General features: G+C 33.6%; 1 protein-coding gene across 1 annotated transcript in view; it reads left to right on the top strand.

The window, feature by feature from the left end:
- Positions 1-25,786, top strand: part of LOC149063221 (polycystin family receptor for egg jelly-like) — a 222,862-nt gene that overhangs the window by 93,109 nt on the left and 103,967 nt on the right. The window contains exons 3-9 of the mRNA XM_089215574.1: positions 939-1,197; positions 2,592-2,758; positions 17,610-17,788; positions 17,854-18,067; positions 18,155-18,320; positions 18,560-18,789; positions 22,852-23,049. Coding sequence (XP_089071700.1) covers positions 939-1,197; positions 2,592-2,758; positions 17,610-17,788; positions 17,854-18,067; positions 18,155-18,320; positions 18,560-18,789; positions 22,852-23,049 — 1,413 coding nt within the window. The remainder of the gene's footprint in view (positions 1-938; positions 1,198-2,591; positions 2,759-17,609; positions 17,789-17,853; positions 18,068-18,154; positions 18,321-18,559; positions 18,790-22,851; positions 23,050-25,786) is intronic.

Genomic DNA, 25,786 nt, shown 5'->3' with positions numbered 1-25,786 from the left:
CATTATCTATAAATATAAGTTAAATTGTCTAATTTGTAGCTTAAATATTTTACTCATAAACCTAACTTAATCTTACCCCTCTTCCCTTAAATATCTGTAAATATAATTTATTTTTTCCAAATCTACTATCTACAACCCCCCCCCCCCCCCCAAAAAAAAAAAAAAAAAAACGAATCCTGATTGCGCCACTGATATTAGATATTTTAAATTGGAGATTTTGTAGTGAAGATATGTTGTCGGAGATATTTCGACATGTAACCGCTAAGTTGGATTCATGCATGGGTTCTGTCGTTGTAACAAAAAATCGATATGGGCGTGGCTTACTTGACACTAAAGTCTCTATGATAATAAATAATACAGTAAAACCTCTCTATAACGACTCCTCTATTAAACGGAATCCTCCTTATAACGGAAAAATTTTTGGTTCCATGCGACTCTGTTATAGAGAGTTTGTAATTCATTTGGCTTCTCTGTATATTAAATTTAAAATTAAAATTTTAATTTTTTTCTAAACAGACTATATTATGTCATCTATAAATAAATTTATCTTCATCCATGCATAATATAGCAACAAGCACTTTTTTTTTTAAAGTTTTAGCATACCTGGCGTAAGGACCAATTGAAAATTACTGTGCCATTCATACGTCAGATCGACACTACTAAAATATATCCATTCATATGTTATTCTCATACAAACATTAATATAAAATAAATAAAACATGGTAATAAGTGGGGTTATTAGACGTCTATACTATACTTATAGAATAACAGAAGTAGTTTAGAAATCTCGTATGTGATAATATCATATTCTGCAAATGAGTATCCTTTTTACAATATTTTTTAATGCTACTCATACAATAATATAATTTAATTCTTAAACTGTTTTAAGATATTAGTACCTATTTGACATATAATGTGTTACATCTGTTTCAATAAAGGAAATTCTAAAATTATGTATGTTGAGAATAAATATTGGATGCATAAGACAAGAGAAGGAAGAGAAGATGTTTATTTCAACGGAGATAAAAGCGAAGGCAGAATGGGTGGTCTGTATGCAGTAAAAGTAGAAATTTACGGTGGCGAGGAAAATCTTGATGTGGAAGATCCAAAACTTCTCTTGGTGTACGATTATCACCATTTGGTTGTTGATGACTACTCGTCGTATTGTATACCATTTGTTGAACGTGGTGATAACTGGTGTGTAGTGTTTATTTTTTTTCTCTACTTTAAATATTAATAATTGCTAAACAAATGCGTACCCGTCCAACGAAAAATGTGTAATTGTCTTATAAAACTTCTTAACTCCACTGGTAAGAACCTTCAGGACATATACGTATTTCAATATTTCCAGGCTTAAGCAAAAATAAAATTTAGTAAGAATGTGGAAAGTGATATGTTTCCCAAACACCATAATCATTACATTAAAATCACTATCATAGAGAATAAATCATAGATTAAATCATAACTCTAACATACAACGAACAAGACCATATAGTCAAATAGATGTAGAATATATTCTAAAAAGGTTTTCTCTAAATGGGGATGGACAAGTTATCTTCGGATTTGGTCATGTGCCACCACTACGTGTTAAATATTGTAAGGCAAATTGCAAAAAAATACGGATGTGGGAGGAAACAAATTCTGTTGGCGAATCACCGTTTTATTTGTACTAGGTATATTAAATTGTTAACGCCAGCCGCCACCATTATTATTTTTTTAATTATTGTTCCGACATAGTGTGTGTGTCATGTATTATTATTTTTTTTATCAATATAGGTCCAGGTTGCAGCTACCCAGCAGATAAACTATGAATTATTATTTATATTATACAATTATTATTTATCTTATTTGTTAGGTATTATTACTCTAATAGCTGCATATATATTATATCTTAATTCTTTGGCCAGGAGTCCTATAATTATTATATTCATATTGCAGCTCTAATAGCTGTTTCAGATATTATACTGTTGGGCCAGGATGGCCATATTGTTCTATTAATTTCCATATATTTGATATATGTTATATTTTATAATTTTTCTGTTGCTGTGGATTATTATACATAATATATCCTGTGGCATTATTAATATTATTCAATTATACAACAACTAATTTTTACCAGTAAAAGTATTTATTATAGCTACCTTATTGTTAAATAGTTTTAAGCGAACACACCCAAACTTATACACATTTATTCACCCACCACAAACTAGCGTTCAATAGTCTTGCTCGGCAATTCCGTCCACTTCTATTGAATTGTTAACATAGATATAGACACGTACATATGCATCACTGCCTATTATTATCCGAATCTGTCTATACAATGCCTAATTCTGTACCCCCTGCCTCCTAAACAGACACCACTATAATAACCTAGAAAAATAACACATTTTTTTGCCTCAGATATCAATGTAAACTTACCAATAAATGTATTAAAAAGCACTGCAAAATAAATTATAGCAATTATTTTATGAAGGAATGTATTATACATATGTATTTAATTCCCTGCTACCATAATTAAAATTGCTATTGATACTAACAACATATTAATAAACCTTATTTTAATTTTATATTTTCGTAAATATGTTTTCCAGTGAAGTCATGGGTTCACCACTAGAATTAAAAAGAAATGATACAAAAATAATCAAAATCAAAATCATTCAAGACACTGAAGTTTGTTATGATAACCGTAAAAAATACATTAAATACAATTACCAATGGTTAATATTTGACGGAATGTTAATTTTGCAATTAACAACTGGTAATCTATAATCAGTCTAATAAGCTTAAACTATAACAAGTTAGTGGTGTAAAAATTTGCAATACCATTATTTTGATGTACAGCATAATTTAAGAATTATAATATTTTATTCGCTGTGTCTCAAAACACCTAATCTAGTAAAAAAAAATGTTGCAATTATAAATAATGAGAGAAGCTTAGAAACTCTTGGGTACCTAGACATTAACTGTATTTATTTAATAACTTAGTAAGTCCAAAAGATATATTTTAAAAACAATTGGTAAAACTAAAAAAATACATACATTTGTTAAAATATTAATATTATTATTTAAATATGTATTTGTTTATGTAACCAAACAGTAAAGTACGATCTTAGATCTTATACTATGGATGGAGCCACAGCGTATTATTTTGAAGCTGATATTAGCGACGAATCTCTGTTTTAGGTGTTCGAAATGCGCATGCGTGGCTCTATATGTGAATACACCATTTATTTCGTTACATAATTATCCATCAGCCGTACCTAAGGTCAAAATATAACAATACAACATGTGGATAAATAAGCAACGAATTGCATCGCATATGCACATATACCTAACCTAATTCTATGACTCCATCCATAGTATATGATCTAAGAGCACTATCACGAGACAACGATAACTAACTGGGTGGCGGAGAGAGAACCTGCAGCCATATCCTGCGCCTTTTTACCATCATCTCACATTCTCACAGGAAGGCACATGCTACCCTTCGCAACAAGCCCTCATCCCTTCAGAAAGTCGTACTCGGGGGCCCGGCGCCAAGCGGGTAGCGGCTCCCCGGCAACTCATTTAAGGCCGATAGTTGGGTTTCAAGCGACTCACCGAGTGTGGTCGGGAGTGACCCGCTCGCGACCTCTCTCCTACTACAAAGACGTTACTTCCGCAGCCCCCGCGAGGCCATCCACAAAGCGCCACGGACGTGCGACGGCCGGACGCAGCGATCACCGATTAATCGGGATGCCACGAGCGGCCGCCGGGCGCCTGACGTAAAGTTAGTCTGGCTTCACTTATCCACTTGACCAACGGTTGCGGCCAGAGATCACATGAAATGAGCGAATGGGCTCTCCACACTACCACGGGATGGAATTATGAGACCCGTTCTCTCAGGTACCCACAACGACCTGGTCATCGGGATGGATTTTACTCACGCCACGGCGCCGTCCCTTTTGGAAGCGGTACGGTTTTTAGGATGGGTTCCCGTTCCCATACCAGGACCTCCACGGGTTTTAAGTGCCTAGTGCGTGGATGGCTTGGAGCCAGCCTTCCACGCGCACGTGTTCGTCGACAGATGTGCTGGACCTTAATGTGCACTATCGACCACGGTCGGAGGTTCCAACTGGCATGTGATCGGACGTTCTAATTTGTGTTCCACTAGGATAGGTGTTTCTCGTGCGGAGTATAGAGAGCGCAAAAAGCGTACACACTTGTTCGTAGTACTGTTTTTCCCGCTAAAGTCGACGTCATTTATACAGACTTTTCTAAAGCGTTTGATAAGGTAAACCATTCAATTCTCATATTTGAACTTCATAACATGGATATCCAGGACCCATTTCTGTCTTGGATTTCATCCTATATATCAAACAGGAAACAAATTATAAAGTATAAAAATCACAAATCTAATCCTTTTGTTGTAACATCCGGTGTACCTCAGGGCTGTCACATAGCTCCTTTATTATTCCTATTATTTACTAATGATTTACATTTTTTACATTCAAGAAAACTTCTTTTTGCCGATGACTTGAAAATATTTCGACAAATAAATTCTCACAACGATGCAATTTTATTACAAAATGATTTGAATATATTGTTGGATTTGTGTTCTATTAATAAACTACCGTTGAATATTGATAAATGTAAAATTATATCTTTTACTAGATCTCAGGATCCATTTATAGCATCATATATTATTAGTCAGTCTATGTTGTCACGTGTTCATGATATTAGTGATTTAGGTGTAATATTTGATTCTGCTCTCACATTTAATAAACTCTTATTACATACGATTAGAAAAGCCTCTATGATTTTAGGCTTTATTACTAGAAATTGTAAAGGATTTCACTAATCCTGCTGTTTTTAAAACATTATACACTAGTTTAGTCGGTTCAAAATTAGAATAGAACACTGTTGTTTGGTCGCCTTACTTAAATTATCAAAGTCAATGTTTAGATAATATTCAAAACCGCTTCCTACGATTTATGTCCATCAAATGTAATTTAACTCTTATGCCTCATTATCCTTATGAACCACTATTACGTTATTTCGATATTGATAGTTTATCTGAACGAAGAAAAATATATGATATGAAATTTTTATTTAAGCTCGTCATAGGTTACATCAATTGCTCTGAAATTTTAGGTTTTCTTAATTTTTATATCCCTCAGTGCAGAACTAGATCAACCACTATATTTTATATTTATACACATAAAACTAATTATATGTCTGCTTCTCTTATGAATAGGATAATGTCAATAGCAAATAATTTAAACATTGATTATTTTATTTTAATTCCATTGAATGTTTTAATAATTATGTAAACAATTTTTTATTATATTTAAATATGTATTACTGCTTATTATTTATTATGTATTATTACTGTGTTATTATTTTATTCTAATATTCAGTTATGAACTACATTATTTTAAATTATTGTAATTGGATCGTCTGATCCTTTGAAATAAATAAATAGATAAATAAATAAAACTGGGGAAGCCAAGAGACTCCATGCTTGAATATGAATTAACGACGGGTCATGTCTAGTTGTGCAAACGTACGCAGCGCTCGGAAAATGACCTCAGATTCGGTCAATTTCTCGGGGACACACGGCCAGTCCGCTCCAGCCACGCACACCACGTCCCCGAGTTTGGTTCTTTCTTGGTAAACTAGTGGGCATTCGTATAGCAAATGATCCGCGGTCCCGTCAGGAGACCCGCACCGGCATCTTGCATCGTCTCTAAGGTTGAAACGGTGGAGCGAGTGATTGAAGTCCTTATGGTCCGTCATCAACTGCGAGGTGTAATGGTCTGGAATACATCACACACACGAGAGAGCCGAGTCCTGACGTCCGGGAACCATCGCGCGGTCCACCTTCCCTTATCACTGACAACCCATCTATCCTGCCAAAGGAGGGTTGTCTCCTGAACGTGGTGTGCCTTTCTCATTTCGGCTTCTGTCACCGTCAAAGCGCCTTTCCTGACCACGGTCTGGTCGCTCCCAATTTTTGCAGCCTGTATCAGTGCGAGGTCAAGGGGTGGTATGCGCGCTATCACCAGGAGCGCCATCGTGGATGGTCTTATACGCCCGCGTATACTACCCGTCCGCGATGGTAAGCTAGTGCCATGCACTCACCGGCCCATGCGAACGCCGCATAAGCCATTAGAGGCAAAGATACGGCGTTATATAATTGTAACGTAATTTCCTTTTTAAGACCTCACTTTGTTTTGGCTACTCCAATGAGTCTGCTAAAGAGCGCTCTAGTGTTGGCTGTCTTTTCCGCAATGTGAAGGTTGAATTTGTTACTTTGGTCAAATGTGACGCCAAGGTATTTAGCCGAAGTAATCGACTTTATTTTTGTGCCTCCAAATCTTAGGTCTAGCGGTTTCGAGAGCGAGTCTTTAAGTCACAGGATTTGTGACTTCACCGCAAAAAATTTTTCGCTGTTTCGCCAAAAAAAGGGAGATTTGACGTCTCGAGAAGGGCATTTGCCCGTAAGGTGCAAGTATACAGTGCAAGATCGTGAGCGTACGCAACTATCTCAGTACCAGCAGGCAGTTCCTCTCCGCGAGCAGTGGGCTCACCGCTAGCTTCCAAAGATCTGGCCCTTACTCGCTAGCTTGGGGACATCCTTTAGTTAGGTTCCTCGTTACTCTTTGGTCTCCAATCGTTAATTCCGCTTTTGAACGTCAAAATAGCTTTTTGTGAGGTCAATGAGCCTATCCCGGCATTTTACTGCCCGCATATCTAATGTTAATTGGGCCCACTTTAGCAGTTGATGGCGCACGAAATATCAAGCAGAATCGTATGAACATATTTTTCTGGCCTATCACTCGTCTATTGTCGGACATGCTGGATCACGTCGATTGTTGAGAGGTTTTTCGTAAATCCAAACTGCCTTTTCGACATGTTCGATTCCGTGCCTCTTTAGATTATTTCCACTATTATGTGTTCAAAGACCTTAGAAATCACCGGAAGTAGCTTTATAGGGCGATTCGATTTAGCCTCGGTGGGGTCTTTTCCGGGTGATTTTCTGACGACTACCACTCGCACGTCGCGCACTCGGGAACCTTGTGGTCATCAGGCAGTTGTTGAACACTCTGGCGATATGCGTCGCCAGAACAGGCCATGCCTGTTTTAGAATGCCGGCAGTAATATTTTCATTGCCTTGGGCCTTGTTGGGAGACATTCATCAGATTAAGGGAGCCTCCTTAACCTTATCAACGTCACACAGATCTATTTCTGGGTGAACATCGCTAGCTATGTCGGCTCAAAGGCACCCACTATCACACCTGTCTCCGCGCGGACGGAAGTCTGTCCTGGGTCTTCGTTTACAACGGCATCTCTCGAGACCAGTGCGTCCATTAGGACCTCTCTAGTTTCCCTCAGGAAGTCCGTATACGACCCATCTTCTTTACAGACTGATACCGGAAGGTTTTTCAAAGGTTAGGTTAGGGTTAGGTTTAACCATTTATAAGCTGGTCCTCACGGTTCGCTATTTCTCGTGCACGTAACACCTGGCCACGAAGCTGCTCTTTTAGTATTGGACCTTAGGTCTTTTAAATGTGACACGGATGGATCGCCTTCTTAGCGCGTCTTTCATATTTCGTAATTTAACCTTCCAGCGACCGGAGTTGCTCAACTCTAGGTCCAGTCCCTCGTTCCACCACGGATTAACGAGGCCAGCTCGCTTCATTCAAATTTCGCAGGCTTCCCGCGAGACTTCCGAGAGAACAGCTGCACTAGTGTCGATGTTCGGGCTCTAAAGGTCCCCCATTCTCGTGTCTCGGTTAAGCCTTAACGCTTTCTGGAATTTGTGCCAGTTCGTGGATTTCCATATATATTTTATTTTATTTTATTTAAGCCAAACGATAATTACAAAAAGTATACAAACAATAATATAACAGTAATAATATTACAGTAAACAGCTTTAAATTAGACTAGTTCGTCGATCTCGAATGAGTCCTCGAACTAGCGAACGAGTTTACAATATGCATTATTACAATAATAGTATACAGACGGTTAAAGTGGTAAATAAATGTAGAATATAGAATACTGAGTAGACTACAAAGCATTATTGGCATTACGAAGCATACGGTGTAGTGGATGATTATTACCGTAGGAGGTGGATTGAGTTAGGATATGAAAAAGTGTGTGATGCCGTGTGAGGTGGATGGAAAACTGAAATTAATGATGGAAAGAAGATCTGGGGCCATCTTGATCCATCTAGTAGGCCTTGAATAAAACAGGTATCAGCGTCAAAATGACGAGAAGAAAGCGTAGGAATGTTTAATTTTAGAAGCACGGATGATTAGTCATGCGGAGGATGCTCGATTTTGAGTAAGAAGGAGACATAAGATAAACACCTATTTTAAGTCTAAGCTGGTATTTTGCTTGGTAGGGGTGCCAAACTATCATACCTGTAATATTATGGTTACTGACGCACTGAACAATAGGTCGCCAACCTAAGACCCGTGAAACACCATACTGGTGAAGGAGGTCGTAGGATTTTTCTTGTTTTTGGAGTAACACCTTGTTAATTAATAATAACACCAGATTTTAGGTTCCAATAAGTTGATTTATTTATTTGTGAGGTGTGAAGAGTAAAACTCCAACAGAATAAATAAAATACAAACAATTTTGACGGAGCTTCCGTCGCTCCGTGACGAACCATAACAATCATTTAATCATAAAAATAATTATCCACTATTATGGTAATATTGTAGATAACATACACGAACCTCATGAGGGACCGTCGTACCTTTGGACACGATCGGACAATTACCACCAAAATAACGACAATTGCAATATATACACTAACACTCAGTATGTCTAATAATAATAATTGGAATCACATACTCCAATACTCAATCTTAAAAAATAATAATAATTGCAAATAAAATACACCAATAATCAACATGAATAATAATATAATGCCAGCCAAGCCTTAACCTCTTCAGACCTAGTGTGCTCAAAACAGGACAATATTATATTGTACTAAACAGCAGAAAATTCAAATGACCAGGACTTAAGCATGTTAACAAATGAAAACTCAATTGACGATGAAAATAATCAGGTACCACATTTCAATTTATCTATACAAAATAAATTTAAAAGTGACTTTGCATGGGGGTCAAATTTAAAAATTTCTAATAAAAGTAAGTTTATTCGAGAATCGTCCAATGATTTTAATCAGTACCAAAAAACACAATGGAATCCCTTGGATTATTTCAAGCATTTTATTCCCGATCAAATTATGGAAAACTTTTCATTTCATACTAATTCTCGATACGTTGAACAACGTGGGAAATCTTTAAAAACTACACTAAATGAAATTAAAAATTTTTTTGGAATTTCGATTTTTATGTTGAGTATGGGTACTCTTTACTACTACTCTTTACTCTTTTAACTAGAGTACCTTTAGTTTCAAATAATATGGCAAGAGATAGATATTTTTTAATCCGTTCAAATTTAAAAATTGTAAATGATTTTTCCATTTCGGATGAAATAAAAAAAAAAGATTTTCTCTGGAAAATACGACCACTTTTAGACAGTGTAAGAAACGGTTGTCTTCAACTTATAAGGGATACACATCTTAGTATTGACGAACAAGTTATTCCATTTACCAGCACCACTCGATTAAAACAATACGTCAAAGGTAAACCTAACCCTGAAGGTCTTAAAGATTTCGTATCAGCTGATAGAAATGGCTTAGTTTTAGATTTTTTTATATATCGAGGTAAAAAAAACTACAATTGATCGTGACGATTGCAAATTTTCATTAACTTGGGCTGAATCAGTTGTATGGCATTTAAGCGAAACAGTTCCACCCAAAACGTGTTTATATTTTGATCGATATTTCACCACTGAAAAATTAGTACAGATACTACTTAAAAAAAAAATATTTTCTACGGGTACAGTAATGAAAAATCATTTGCCAAAAAATGTAATATTAATGTCAGATAAAGCAATGATGAAATCAAAAAGAGGTACTTCAAAACAATATGTGAGAGAAGATAAAAAAATGGTATTGGTAAAATGGTTTGATAATAAGCCAATCCATTTATTATCTTCAGAAACTGGAAAAGAACCAAAAGACGCTTGCCGCCGATGGTCAAAAAAAGATTTAAAAAAAATTGACATCGAAAGACCTAATTGTATTAAAAATTATGTGGGTGAAAATAGTGGCTGGTATAATAATTTACCACCAAAAGTATTTCGAAAAAGTGGACATCATTTACCAATAGCAGAAGAACTTAGTTTCCCAAATAGATTCCGTAGAAAAGTATGCAAATTTAAAAGTCGCATTAAATGTGATAAATGTAATTTATTTTTATGCCTTAATAAAAATAATAACTGTTTTTATAATTTCCATAAATGATGAAATTATTCAACTAATATGTATTACAATGTTTAATATTTAATATTTAATATTTTTTAATGTTCATACAAGAAGGGTATTTGTAATAAATTATATGAATTATTTTATTTTATTTAAAATATAAGTACTTTATAAGTCAGACTGTTACTTATTAATTAGTATTTTTTAGTTATAATTATGGACTTAACATTTATTTTAATTAATTTAATAAAAAAATGTAATAATTTATTTTGAATTATTATTTAACCGTATGAAAACCTATTGGCTATTACCTAATGTCCTTTTATGATGACTATGTTTGTAACTCAGACAACCATTGATAACTTTAATCATATCGTATAAAAGTAGTACTTTTGTTATCGTATATATGTGTACAATAAACTGTAAAAACATTGGTAACACTGGATTGACGAAACATTTTTAGGTGGTTCGTTGATTTTATTGCATGTCCTATTTTGTACACATTAGTTATCTGCCTTGATTTTTAAATATTCCCATCGGTCTGAAGAGGTTAAAAGAAGTATTTATATCATACATTACCCGATGGAGGTATCCACGCGCCTAGGTTTCATTTACTTCTCCTTCTTGCCTGTCGGTGAAACACACGGCGGGAGGGATTTTTCTGTATGCTACTCCATGGTCACTTGGATATGCACTTTTGACAAAATAAATACGGCACCGGAGGACACCCCAATAATAACAATTGTAAAATCGAACCTTTGCCGGGGTACAACTCACTACTAAGTAAAAAAAATATGTAATAATAAGGAAATTCGCATTCGCATTATTGTTGCGGGAGGCTATACAAAAACATGGTAGGGGGAATTCAGCGGTTGTCGCCGAATCCGCGCACACACATCACGCGGCGAGAACACAACACCGGGTAGGACAACACGACATCGGTGCGGGGTGTCACTTAGATTGTCGATGTGCACGTGGTTGCGTTACATACTATATTCTAGAATGGGGCGAACACGAAATAGGTTGAGTGTACGCAGACAATGGACAGACCTAAACATTTTAGTATTGCGCTTTATAAAACCCAAGACTTTCAATGCTTTACAGGCAGTAACATTAATATGGTGTCTGAAATCAAGAGATGGGCTGAAATGTATACCTAGGTCTTTAATAGTAAAAACACGTTTGAGTGGGGAGTCATTGAAATAATAAGAGTAAAGTGCTGGGTTTTGACGTCTTGAAAATGTCATAATATGACATTTGGCTAAGTTCAAGCTCAAACTAAGACGTTGAGCCCATAGAGAGAATTCATCCAATTGATGCTTCAGAAACAGAGAACAAAAGTATTATTAGTATTCAAATAAATTTTGATATCATCAGCGAAGAGCAGGAATTTAGCCTTGGTAATCGACTTACTGATTGAATTAATGAATAAGATAAAAAGGACTAAGATGGCCTCCTTGTGGGACACCTGAAGGTATGTTAATTAAGGACGAATTACAATTATTAACCTTTGCAAATTTCTGTCTGCTGGAGAGGTAAGAACGCAACCAAGAGAGAAGAGGATCACCGACACCAAGTGTGTCTAATTCATTAATAAGAAGGCCATGTTCAACCGTGTCAAATGCTTTTTTGAAATCAGTAAAGATAACATAAACTTGCCCACCCTTCTCAATGTTATCAAGCAAGTAGGTAGTGAACGCAACACTACTAGTGACTGTAGACTTACCAGGTCTGAAACCATGCTGTTCATCTATAATTATATGATTTCGACTTCTTTTAATATTAGAATATACTAAGGACTCAAAGAGTTATGCTAAATGTGGAATAATCGATATTGGCTAATAGTTTGTAACATCAGATGGGTCACCTGCCTTGAGAATTGGTGTCACTGAACAAACTTTCCAAATAGTTGGAAATATGCCCTCAGATAAGGAGCACCTAAATAGTAGAAATACGGGGTTAGTGATATAGTGATGACAGTTGTATAAGCAGCGAGCCGATATGCTATCTGGTCCATTAGAGAAGGAATTTGCTAGTGAGCCAAGGAGATGGTAGTCATCTTTAGCAGAGAGATTAATGTTGAACGGTAGATCAATGGGCAATTGACTAGGGGAAGGAGATTGCGATTGCAATGTAGGCGGAGAATGGTTATATGTGGAGGAGAAGTATAAAGCAAAAAGATTGGCAGACTCAGTGTCAGAACTAGAAGACACATTATAGAGGAGGACAACTGAAGGTATCAATGGAACTTGCTTTAGATCCTAACGTAATTCCAGAATCTAGAAGGAGAAGATGCCAATACTTCTTCGGTTTGCTTTATGTTATATTTGGGTGTTATAAGTATAAGTCAAGCTATATAAGTTGGGCGTGGTCCGGCCTGCATAGTTATAACGTAGCTGATCACCGCGAGATCGCTCGACGTAAGATTTTCACGGTGACGTTTCTAGCCATCAGCGTCACGTCCAGGCACGCCTCTCCGTGGTTTCTAAACGTCAGTGGGTAGCCTTCTCGATTTTCTATTTGCAAATTCTGTCTACATATGAGCTCGGTGTCCACATCTTCGCGGTCATCCGACACCTTGGCGAACCAAAGCGCCGATCAGTACGCCTCCTTTTGTCTTGTTCAAAATGGATTCTAAGGAATCGGCGTACGACTGAGTAGGCTCAGAAAACTGAAAGTACGCGGATATTAGCGTAATGTTTCAGACACCTTCCGAGAGCATGGCCACGGCAAAGTGGGTGGTAACGAGATGTTTAAGTCCCAGGATGCCCATCGTCGGACAAAAATAATATTGAAAAGCTTCACCCTATGAAAGTTGGCAAACTTTTTTTCAATAAATTCAATGGCAATTTAGGTATTGATCCTATTGGTGTAAGAGTTTAAGTGACGTCCGAATCAATTATTTCCGTCAATATTTGCTTATCCTCAGTAGAGTTTTTATCTATAGGTTTTCAAGCATAACGGGGGGTCTACACTTGTATATTCATTCTATAATATAAATGTCGATCTTGCATTTTCAAAAACATTTTTGGAAAGGTTTATACTCAATGGAGCAAGTGGTCAGCTTTCATCGTATCTCTACCAACACGAATGGCAATTCTTCCTTACCATGTAAAATGGTAAGAGTTGACATTTCTCTTCTAAAATCTATCAGAAAAAGTATCTATTTATAAAGTACTATTTAAATTTTCGCCCAGCATCTGATCTCTGTCAATATGTCAAAATTGTCTCTGTTATGGCAACACTGCTAAATTTTGCCACGGAAAAGCCAATTGTGAATATTGTGGTTTACCCAATCACTCTATCCCCAACTGTCCCACAAAAAAGGCAGCCGATCCGTCTTGTTTCCACTGCAAAGGTCCTCACATAGACACTGACCGGTCTTGTACGTATTGGTCTCGTCAAAAAACAACAAGAAGGTTATGAACACTGAAAATATATCCTATAACGATGCGGTGTTCATTATATTATATAATTATATATTGTTTCTACTTGGTGTACAGACTGAGTGATTCTGTACCGCGCTAAACAGTTTTTGATATGTTGTGCATTTTTAAGACGGAGACAACTCATGCGGGTATCACGTCTTCTTAAGCTATACATGGTTATTCAAAATGATTCATCCGATTTAAAATTGCTATAAAATGGTTAATAATAAATTGTAACTTATCAAACTATATACCAACTAAAAGAGGGTATTCCTAAGTTTTATGATATCATTAATTCCTTATTTTAAAATAATCGCTTACGGTGATAAATTAGTTTCCGCAAATATGTTGACCGGACAGAACAAAGTATTTTGTGTGTTGCGTTTTTCGAAGTGTGAATCGATAATAACTGTGAAACGGGATTTTCGCTGTCTTTACGGGATCGATGCACCAACTACTCAAGAGCATACGTCGATGGTATAAGCAGTTTGAAAAACAAGGTGTTTATGCAAAGAAAAAAGCATAAATAAGTCGCAAACGGATTACTCAAATTAAATTTTGTAAACGATAAATTATTTTTTTCAGTATGTTTATAGATTTTCGTTATCGAAAATAGGTATTGCCATTTGAAAATTGGAAGTTGATAGTGTTTTATAAAATAAGGGAGGAAGCTAAAATTATCAAATTTGTAACACAGTGTAAAATAGTAATATATAGAAAGTTAAAAAAAAAAATTATTTTAAAATTCCTTATACTTCCCGATATATTAACTGGTTCACGATAACAAAATCACCCTGTATGCATATATATATATATATATATATGCAACCAGTATTAAATGTAATGTATGTAATCTCTCGAATTTGTGTTTAATTCTTGGTACGGTTTCTATTGTAACATTCATATTATTTGAATGAGAAGAGTGTTGCATTTCGGGAATGACCTTTCCTTTCTATGTGTCATCGTTAATCTTTTGGAAAAAAGGGTGTTTAGAGACTCGTTCCTAAAGTCCGTACGTTGAGTCAGTGTACTATTTGTGGTGTTTCGAAAACACCGTTTACGATGTAATACTGATGTCATTGATGTCATGAAATTTAAGTGAAACTAAATTACCTTCAAGAATGGAGGTTATGAGTTTATTTTTTTATCATAAAAATATTATTAAAATAAATGTAAGGGATTCTGCACGTGTTACTGCTGTGTATGTAATGACAATTTGGGACAAGGCTAGAATACCCACAAGACTTCAGAAACATGTTATAAATAAAATTGTTGGTCTATTTAATGAATGGCAAAAACCAAAAAAAAAAATAAAGAAAATAAAGCAAAGCGATCAGAAGGATTAAAAGAAAAAGAGAATAATTGGCAAAAAACCTCGATAAACTGTTTGATATAGCCCATTCTGATGCCTTAAATACAATTCGTATTCTGGAGAATAAAGAATTTTTATTTTACAACGAAAAGAAGGACGAACTGATAAAATTGGAAATATTGATAGAAATCTCACAAAACGATAATATAAAAAAGACGGATTAAAGAAGACGAAATAATTAAATCATAAATTGGACAGTCCCCCATTTTGCTATCTTCCTGTTCAAGTGAAGATGATAGTGATTTATCTGACAGCAATATTCCTACTGTTGATGGCTCGTTAATTAATAAATCACCACAAAAAAAAAGAGGTAGAAAGAAACTTCTTGACAGCAATTTGGCTGTTAGTCTTGATGTTGCAAAATTAAGTGATCGGAAAGCTACAGTAGTACTAATGAATACTATTAAGCGACTTGGCAGTGATCCTTTAGAATATAATGTAAACACTTCATCTATTCGTCGTCAACGTATACGATATCGACAAGAAATTGCAGAATCAGTGAAGAATGTCTTTATACCAGAAGTCCCACTGACTATTCACGGGGATGGAAAAATTATTGAGGATATAAGTGGACATGAAACAGTAGACCGTCTTCCAATTTTAGTATCAGGTAAAAGTGTTGACCAACTTCTCGCTATTCTAAAACACATTTCTGAAACAGGTAAATCAATAGCTTCGACATTATATGAAACTACATTATCATGGGGACTTGGTGACAAAATTAAATGTATGAGCTTTGATACTACTGCAGTAAATAGTGGAATGAGAAATGGTGCATGTGTTCTACTTGAGCAAAATATGGACAAACAAATGTTATGGTAGGCCTGCCGTCATCATATCATGGAGATAATGTTAGAATCAGTTCATTCTATTGGGTGCTCATCTGCACCAGATATTTTATTGTTTAAACGATTTAAAAAGCTTGAAACACAATTCAGCTGGAGCATTTTGAAACCATAATTTCCGACTTTAAATCAAATAAACGATATTTCTACTGACACGATCAATTTTGCTTTAAAACAACTTGAAGAGTTTCAACACAGAGATGATTTTAAAGAATTATTGAGCCTAAGTATTATTTTCTTAGGAGGAGTTCCTAAAAAAGGTATATCTTTTAGAGCTCCTGGCGGACTTCATCGAGCCCAGTGGATGGCAAAAGCCATATATCATATATTCCTTAAAAATATATTTATTTAAAGAACAATTTAAACTGACAAAAAAAGAATATAAAGGAATTCGTGACATATGTATTTTTACAGTAAAAATATATATTAAATATTGATTTCAAGATGCTTCAGCGATTTACTCACCAAGAAATGACCTACAACTAATAAAGGTTTAAAGAAATACAAAGAAATCGATGTAACAATTTCAAAAAAAAGCCATGAAGAAATTCCTTGTTCATCTTTGGTATTTATCAGAAGAACTAATTGCGTTCGCATTTTTTGATGAAAATGTTTCATCCAAAACAAAACGGAAAATGGTACATGCAATGCATAGTGAAGGAATAGAGTATCCGATGAAACGCATAAGTTTAGATCCTGATATAGTTTTAAGAAAAAACCTTGAAGACAAAAAATACTCGCAGATTTTTTGACATATTAGGAATTTCATCTCAATTTTTGAATAAAGATGTTGGCCATTGGGATCAGTCAATGAGAGTTGTCAATGATACTGCAGAGTGAGGAGTGGCTTTAATGGAGGAATACAACAAATTAAACACCACAGATGAAGAACAAAAACAGTTTCTTTTGTTACTCATAAAACAGTTTAGATAAAAATATCCAGACAGAAAAAAATCAACATTAATACAATCATGATAATATAATAAATACTTAATACAATTAAAAATACTTATTAAATGTAGTTATATTATAATATTGATATCTCTAATCATTATGTGATAAATATACTTGAATAAAAACATTTATGCATAACATTTTCTTTTTTCTAAAATTATCAATTTTCCATTCCTAGTAATGACCTTTAAAATACAATTTAGAAAATCAAAAAATGTTTTTTAGTATCTCCTCGGTAAGTAGAAAATAGTTATGGGGTGCCCTTAAAAAAACTTAAGAAAAAATTTTTTGTGTCCAAATAAGCATCACCCTAATATTTATGTATTTTCATTTTTCGTATGTATCGATATTATAATACAGCGTAACCTCGATAACTCGAATTGGTCGAGGAAGAAAAAAAATTCGAGTTATCAAAAATTCGACTTATAGAGATTCGAGTCATCGAGGTTCCACTGTATATGATTTACGAATTTAGATTGGAAATATAAAAGTCCGTTAAGTTTAACTTATGCATAATTTTAATGGAGTGGCAAAAAGATGTATTTGTGCATTTAAATGTTTAATAATTTGATTGACATACAACTATTTTTGTATTTTTTTAATAAAACATTTTACTAATATTCTTTGAACATAAAATAAAATCATGAAGTACCTTTTTTCATACAAAATTGAATTATTAGAAGATGAATTACAAAAAATATCTAAAAAAGCTAAGGATATCGATTCCGAGATTTTGAACAATCAAGATTTGGTATTTCCTAGATACTCTCTGCCCGAAGGGTTGTACACGTTTGTCTTTAAATTAACAGTTAAAGACGAAGAAAACAGTTCTGCGCAGTTTAATCTAAACATAAATTCGGTATATATTAATACTTAATTTGACCTGTCAAAAAAATATGTTTTAACGATTGTTTACGAGTTTAGTGTTATGTAAATGTAACTATCGTTGGATTACATGCTGAAATTGTTGGCAGTCCTGAGAGATATGTTAGTAATTCAAATTTTATCACTTTAAATGCATCACTATCATTTAACCCAAATGAACCGAGGAACACACAAAATAAGGACGAATATTATTATGTCTGGCGTTGTGATGTGAGAGTGGACGTCGAAAATTGTGAAGAGTACACGACTACTAGTAAAAAAAAACTTTACAATTGCACTCATCGGTTTCGGTTTACATCAAGTTTGTATATTTACGTATTTTAATGCTAAAATATTTTAGATCCTATACGCAAGCTCCATGGGTTTTTGAACAAAGCCAAAAAGTACGAGTTCAATCTGATAACGCGAGTAAGCAATGAGTATGTTAAACGTGTAGGGAAACCAAAAGATGGGACTGCTAAAATAGTATTATTTCCATACGCGATTTCCTCAAGTATCAGAATCAAGTGAGTTCTATTTGAATTGACTTACATAGGTTCTAGGTTTCTAATAAAGTAATCATAATTAATTATAGTGTACCTAATGTAGTAACTTAATTAATTAGTTTATGATCGTATCTTTATCTTAGCAAGTGTTATACAAACTTTTTTTTTAAATTATAGATACTTTTTTATTTAAAAAAAGTTCTGGAACTGTGGATATTTATCTTAAGTATAGTATATTAATTATGTTGTTTAAATAATAGATGTGTGAAAAATTGTAGAGGATTATCGAGCCCGTTAGAAAATCTCTATTTAATGGTCGAAACGAATTATTGTAACAATAATTGCTCATTCGAATGGTATTACAAAAAACAATCAGATGACTCATTCATTTCGGCAAATAATGTAAGGGATCTTGAAACTCCACTTCACGTCTTTATATCAATAAAACGTTCGCTAGACTTCAATAAAGTGTACACGTTTAAAGTAAAAGGTTTGGAATAATGAATAATATAACGTTGTTTAAATAATAATAATACAACGATAAGTTGCATATGATATTTATTTTCTCTTCTTGTTCGCGTACCTATTTTCAGAGGCGTAGACATGAAAGAGGGGGGGATAAAAAAACCAGCTTTATGGGAGGGTAAAATCGGAAAATCTCCCTCCCTTAAAATCATTATTAAGCGAGTTTTTGGTGTGTATATATTTTTACAATTTTTTTTTATTTTATTTAATAAAGGCTTCGATATCTATGTTCATTAGCCTATACAATGTTACATTAACTTAGAATTTTAAAAATATAAAAGATAAGATTCCATAAGATACATTAAGTACATAAGATTTTAAATTATAAAAGTATATATATATATAAGTATTTACATTTACAATAGGTTTATAAGATTAATAGATCTATAAAAATTAAAAATGGCGTCAATGTTGGCTTGCTTCCTCCATGTTTGTGGGGTGACTTAAATTATTTGTTCTTCGTTGTACATAGTGCATTTAAGTGTGATACTTAATCATGCTATTAATAATAATAATGCTAATAATAAAAATAAGTTAATAATTATGTTCGATTGACAGAATTATATTGTATTGATGGCAGATTGGCTGATCTTCTTGTAGGTTGAATAGATAAGAATGGGTGAGCCGTGTATGGCCGATTCTAGCTCTAGTTATGACAATGTGTACTAAAGTGCTGTATTAGTGAGAAGTCGCCATTTTTGGATGGTTTTTTTTTTATATATTTTTATTTATTATTTATTATGCAGTCTCACTGGGATTGCCACTGTTGGAGAGCTATTATATTGCCCAATTTCAATATATTATATCTATAATATTTTAATAGATCTTTATATTATGGTAGTGATTTAATTTCAGTTGATTCAGGGGATGATATAGCTTGGTTTGCTACCATAATTTGGTAGTATGGGAAGGGACCCACATAAACTCGATAATATTATTTGACTTGGACGTTATATTGAATATCTGTTGGATTATTTCATTAGACGGGTTAATTGGTAGAAGAGAAGTTAGAGCACTGAGAGAGTCACTTATGATAAGTGCTATATTTATAGGAATAGATACGGCATAAATAATTTATTCTTTGATGGCTATAATTTCTGTAGTGAAGATGCTAATCTTAGTAGGTAGATTGTAGTCTTTTAAAAGCTCCAGAAATAAATGCAAAACATGTGCCAATTATATTTTAGATGCATCTGTTTAAATAAGAATAAAGTCTCAAAAATATGAAATTATAATTTCTTTGAAATATGAGACGATAATGGAATGGGAATCTGAGTTTTTGTTGAGTTGAGATAGCTGGGTGTGAATCTTGGGATACTACAACTAGAATGGAGTTGATAGAAATGAAGATGTTGTCTCGATTTATAATGGAAGTTTGAGTTCGTACATATGCATGAATATGTATAATTGTAGCTGGATCTTTTGGTTGTCTTGTTTGGGTTGGAAAGTAAAATAGTTGGTATTTTTCTTGATGGGGATACCTAAGTTTTTATATTTAAAAATTACTTTATTCCTTCTTATTTGTAGTGGAGGATCTCTTGAAATGCATAAAATACTATCTATAGGACTTGTACGAAGAGTACCTATAGCTACCTAGTCGAATTGCTTGTTTATGAATTGGGTTGAGGATTTGTTTGATGTTTGGTTTGGCTGAATTGTATAATATAGAGCCGTAATCTATTCGTGAAAGTAATAATGATTTTTAAATTAAAAGTAGGCTATCTTTTTCAGCTCCCCATGTAAGGTGAGATAGAGTGTTAATGATTTTCATCTTTGTATTGCAGTTTATTTTTAGTCTTTTGAGATTAGGCGTCCATGAGAATTGACTGTTGAAAATCATTCCAAGTATACAGATTTTGTCTGTATATATTGTTGGGATATTATTGATGTGTATGTGAGGTATCAAAATTTTTTTTTTATTAGACATTATGCTGTGGGTTTTGGATGGTGAGAATTTAAAGCCATAGCTTACTGACGGCTGGCGAAAACGTGTTGCACGTGACGTATCTAAACGTTCATACTCGACCACGTCGCTTAAGAGGTCGTCCTCGTCTTGATGATCACGGCACAATAAATGCATACTTAAATCCTTCGAGTATAGACCTTCCAAGACTTGTATTTTTTCTTCATAAAAAGATAGACCAACACGTTTGCATAGGTACACTTTTTCATGAAAATATTCGCGTACATTCTCATTTCGTAATTGGACGCGACGACTCATCTCCTTCCAACAATCACCTGTCAACACTACCCCGACGAACGTTTTGCGAAATTGCCTTTCAAAATCGGTCCAGTCTTCAATATCCCTCGATATGAACCAATGACGGGCGGCACCGTCTAGATTTGCACGCACAGACTGCAATTTGAAGTTGTCTGGCCAGCGATGTAGGTTAGCGACACCGTTAACTGTTTGTAACCAATCTTGAGCTTGCGCTCCCGTGGTTAGCCCATTAAAAATTGGTATAGACTTATTCAAATCTGGAGCGATTGTCATGTCGTACGACGGTTTTCTATCTTGCTGTGACTTCAACAGCTCCATTAACATGGCGTTTTGTGACATTAACGTACAAAGTAGTGTATTCGCATTCACATTACTTTTATCAACATTCGGTTCGTTCGATATATTGGTATGCACTCCCTGTGCATCATTCGATCCATTCCCCTGCCCTTCATTGTTAATATTTTCTTCTCCATTCATGTTGCTACGGGATCGTGTAACAATTCCGGTGTTCACATTCGGTTGTTTTGACATACTGGTTAGTGGTTAACATTCACATTCAAATAAGCATTCGGTAAAAAAAAAAAATGTTTACGCAATAACAATTACATTCATATTTGATTCAGTCGAAACTGAAAGCGATCCCACTTCTGAAACTGATGGCGAGAGTGGTTAATTAAGGAAAATAAAATGGAATAAAACGATTAAATGCGAAAAAAACATATTTATTTACTGACACGCGCCGAAACTTGGCGAGCGGTGTCGTACAACTGAAAATACAAAATATACCGGTCTCTGCGTTGTCGCAGCGGTCGGCCCGTATATGGACCTAATATAGCTACACCGCCACTTGCTCGACCCGGATTTATACGATTTTTGAAAAATCCATCATAATGTTTAATATGGCTTGACTGCGTAAGTTTTAAATTTGTTTCTTGGAAACATAATATATTGGAATTAAATTTGGATAATATTCGTTGAATGTCTATATTGCGTTTGTAGAATTTACAAATTGTAAATTATAAAATACGAAGACTCTGTCTACGTTGTATAATTTACAGTATTTCAAATTTTGACAGTTCAATAAATATTTATTAAAAATTGTACGATACGCTTTCGGCTTGAAATTTTCGATATTGATTTCAAATTTTGCGATCTATAAGCAGTATAAACTATTGTAGTTTCATGATTAAGGATCAAAGTCCTTGTAGGCTGTAGTCACTGAGTGGACGGGTGGAGTTTCACAGATAAAGTGGAATCACCTGGCAGTTATGCGAATTTCACTTTTAATAAATTAATTAAAAATTATAGAATAGCGCTATTGACTTTACAGTTAGTGGGCTATCAGCTCTGACAATTTTATTTTATATTTAACACTTGAGAAGTCTTTAGTACAATAGAAGACAACTGGAATTTAATCAAACACGAGCAATCATTCCTGCATATATTGCAAATTTTACGATAGGTTAGGTTAGGTTAGGTTAATTTAAAATGAAAAAGACGCGCGGTTATTTTGAAACTTGCTACATTGAATTACACATGTTCTTGGCTACCATTTCTGTTAGTATAATGTATTAGAATAAAAAACCCCGTCATCAAACACAAATATTACAATTATAGCGCATCCTACAAAATGTAAGCAAAAAAAAAAACCAATGGGAAGAGATCCTGACTTCCACAACCCCCCTTGTATACGCCACTGACTATTTCATATATATATATATATGCATTTTTTAGGTAATACACATTAAAATTACCTATCATGTATTTAATGAAAAGATTTTTTTTTGTTTTTTGGTTTCTGTTTAGACTCGGTTTCCAAACAAGAAAGTTTTATAGTTATAAGAACAGCTGCTGAACCTACGATTGGAAAATGTCACGTAAATCCTACTGTGGGAATAACCTGGACGACATTGTTTAATATAACTTGTCCACAATTAGGAGATGACGATTTATCTTACTATTATTATGAACGATATGAAAACGTAAATGACCGAGGCGAACTAAGTAATAAAATTGATAATTTTGTTTGTTATTGTTATTATTTTAATATACAGGGTGATTTTTTTATCATGCACCACTCATTATTTCAAAAAGTATCAATGTTTTTTAAAATATTTTTTTACAAAGTTTCATATTGTTAAAAAAACAACGTTTTTATGAAAAAATTATATTTTTTAATATTTTTTATCCTTATAATTTTTTAAGTTTTTTACTTTTTTGAATGGCAACCTACAGTTTTAATTTCATATTCCAAAGCAGAATATTTTTCTAAGTATTTTGATACGTAAAAATCAAATTTTGGACGAGTAGTTCATGAGTTATAAGTATTTAAAGTTTAGACAAGCGGAGTAGTGGACAAACATTTTGCGGGGTAACCCCGTACCACTCCACTCCACCAATCAATAATATTGACCCGGGAGAGTTTACACATTTCTTTCAGGTAAACAAAATATTTACCCGGGAGAGTTTACCATACAATCGGGAGGGCGGTGGTAAACTCTCCCGATTGTATGGTAAACTCTCCCGGGTAAATATTTTGTTTACCTGAAAGAAATGCGTAAACTCTCCCGGGTCAATATTATTTTACCTGAAAGAAATGTGTAAACTCTCCCGGGTCAATATTATGTTTACCTGAAAGAAATGTGTAAACTCTCCCGGGTTATTTTAAATGTTACTGCTACCCTATGAATTGGCTACACTGCAGAGATTGTGATTATAATTTTTATTATGAATTGTATTACCGTATCTGTGTTAAGTGTTAACCTGTATTTGTCATTTAAATATTTAATTACCGTTAATGTATTTTTTATTTAAATATTTAAAACGATAATGGCTCAACCAATTTTTAAGTATATTTTAAGTCAACGGAACAGAGAAGTGTTGATTATGTCCACGTATATTTTCCATAAGCAATCAACACTATCATCGACTGGTGAAGTCAAGTGTGAATAAATGCACAGCACTTATATATATTATCGGTATGTAATTATTTAATTAAATTGTATGATTATATACATATTACTACATTATAAATATATTATATTATAGTTATATTATAATACATACATTTATACATGCATTTTTTCAGACAGGGAAGTTGTATCAAGATCTAATTTAGAACACACTCACACTTCTGATGATCAAAAGGTACAACGTTTGTGCATAACGCAATCGGGAAAGCGAAAAGCAACGGAGAATATATCTGATGCTCTACGGAAAATATTACGTAAAGTTTTGCAGGAAAGTAATAGTGACGCCATTGATACTAGTGACTTATTACTAATTAAAAGAAATATGTATAATGCAAGACGCAAAATATTTCCAGCATTACCCAAAAATATTGTTGAAGTTCATAATATTTTGAATACGTTTGTAGTAGAAACTTCTAAAAATGAAAATTTTTTGTTGTTAAATGACGAACATCATAATTTAATAATATTTGCATGCTCTTCAAATTTAAATTGCTTAGCAAAATCAGAAACTGTATATTTAGATGGCACGTTTTCGTATTGCACTAAGTTTTTTAAACAATTGGTGACTTTACATGGATATATAAATGGTCACTATATACCATTAATATTTTGTTTATTATCAGATAAATCTTCTTTATCTTATGAGTGGGTATTAAAGTTTTTAGTTGATAAATGTACTGATATGAATTTATTATTTTCTCCCAATACGGTCATAGTAGATCTTGAAAAGTCTATACACAATGCTGTTTTAAATGTTTGGCCTGAAACAAAAATAGAATGTTGTAGATTTCACCTTACACAAGCGTGGTACAGAAAAATCCAAGAGTTAGGTCTTTCTGTAGAATACTGAGATGACACTAGTGAAGTTGGAAAATGGCTGCATTATATTTTTGGATTAGTATTCATAGATCCAAATGAAGTTGGGAATGTATATGTATTCACATTAGCTGCAATAATGCCTCCACAAAATAAAAAATTGGAAATTTTTGCTTCGTATTGAGTTAACACATATATTGATGAAAATGCTTCATATCCTCCAACAATGTGGGCCTCAGCATCATCATCGGCTTCAAAAACAACTAATGCTTGTGATTCGTTCCATTCACATTTCAATTCATATTTCTCTAGTACTCATCCGTCTCTATTTATATTTATTAATGCCCTAACAGATTTTCAAACTGAAGTGTACATTAAAATGCAATGTTATAATAAACCAAATAAATTAAGTAAAAACTCACATACAAAAAATAAAGAAAAAATAATAACACAAAAAATAATAGACTATACAGACAAACAAATAGACACCTTAAGTTTTTTTGAAATCAGTGTGTTCCTATTATTATAAACAATAATTATTATTTTATTTATATAATTTACTTTTTTTGGAATGACACTGTATAATACGAGTACAATACAAAAAGTAGTATATTGACTATAATATTATAGCTCACAGCAGCATTTGTTTTATTGTTATTAATATTATTATTTTTATATAATTTACTTTTTTTGTGTTTTATTTGTAACTATTTGTTAGTATTATTTTAAATTGTATGTTTTCTTTATAACTTTTATCAATAACTGAATTAAAATACAAATATGTGTTTTTTGTTTATACTGTTATTTTTATTTTATAATCTGCAGCCACATATTTTGCACTACATACTTGCCACTACATTATGAAAATAAATTACTAAAAACAATAACTACATTAATACACATTTACACATAATCATAATCATAATTCATAATTAAAAGTAAGCAAGTTTACG

This window comes from Diuraphis noxia, unplaced genomic scaffold, assembly GCF_037042655.1.
Source record: "Diuraphis noxia isolate RWA-SAM2 unplaced genomic scaffold, SU_Dnox_SAM2 contig0001, whole genome shotgun sequence".
Taxonomy (NCBI): Eukaryota; Metazoa; Arthropoda; class Insecta; order Hemiptera; family Aphididae; genus Diuraphis; species Diuraphis noxia.
Note: the sequence above shows the minus strand (reverse complement) of the source record. Positions and strands in the feature narration are given on the sequence as shown.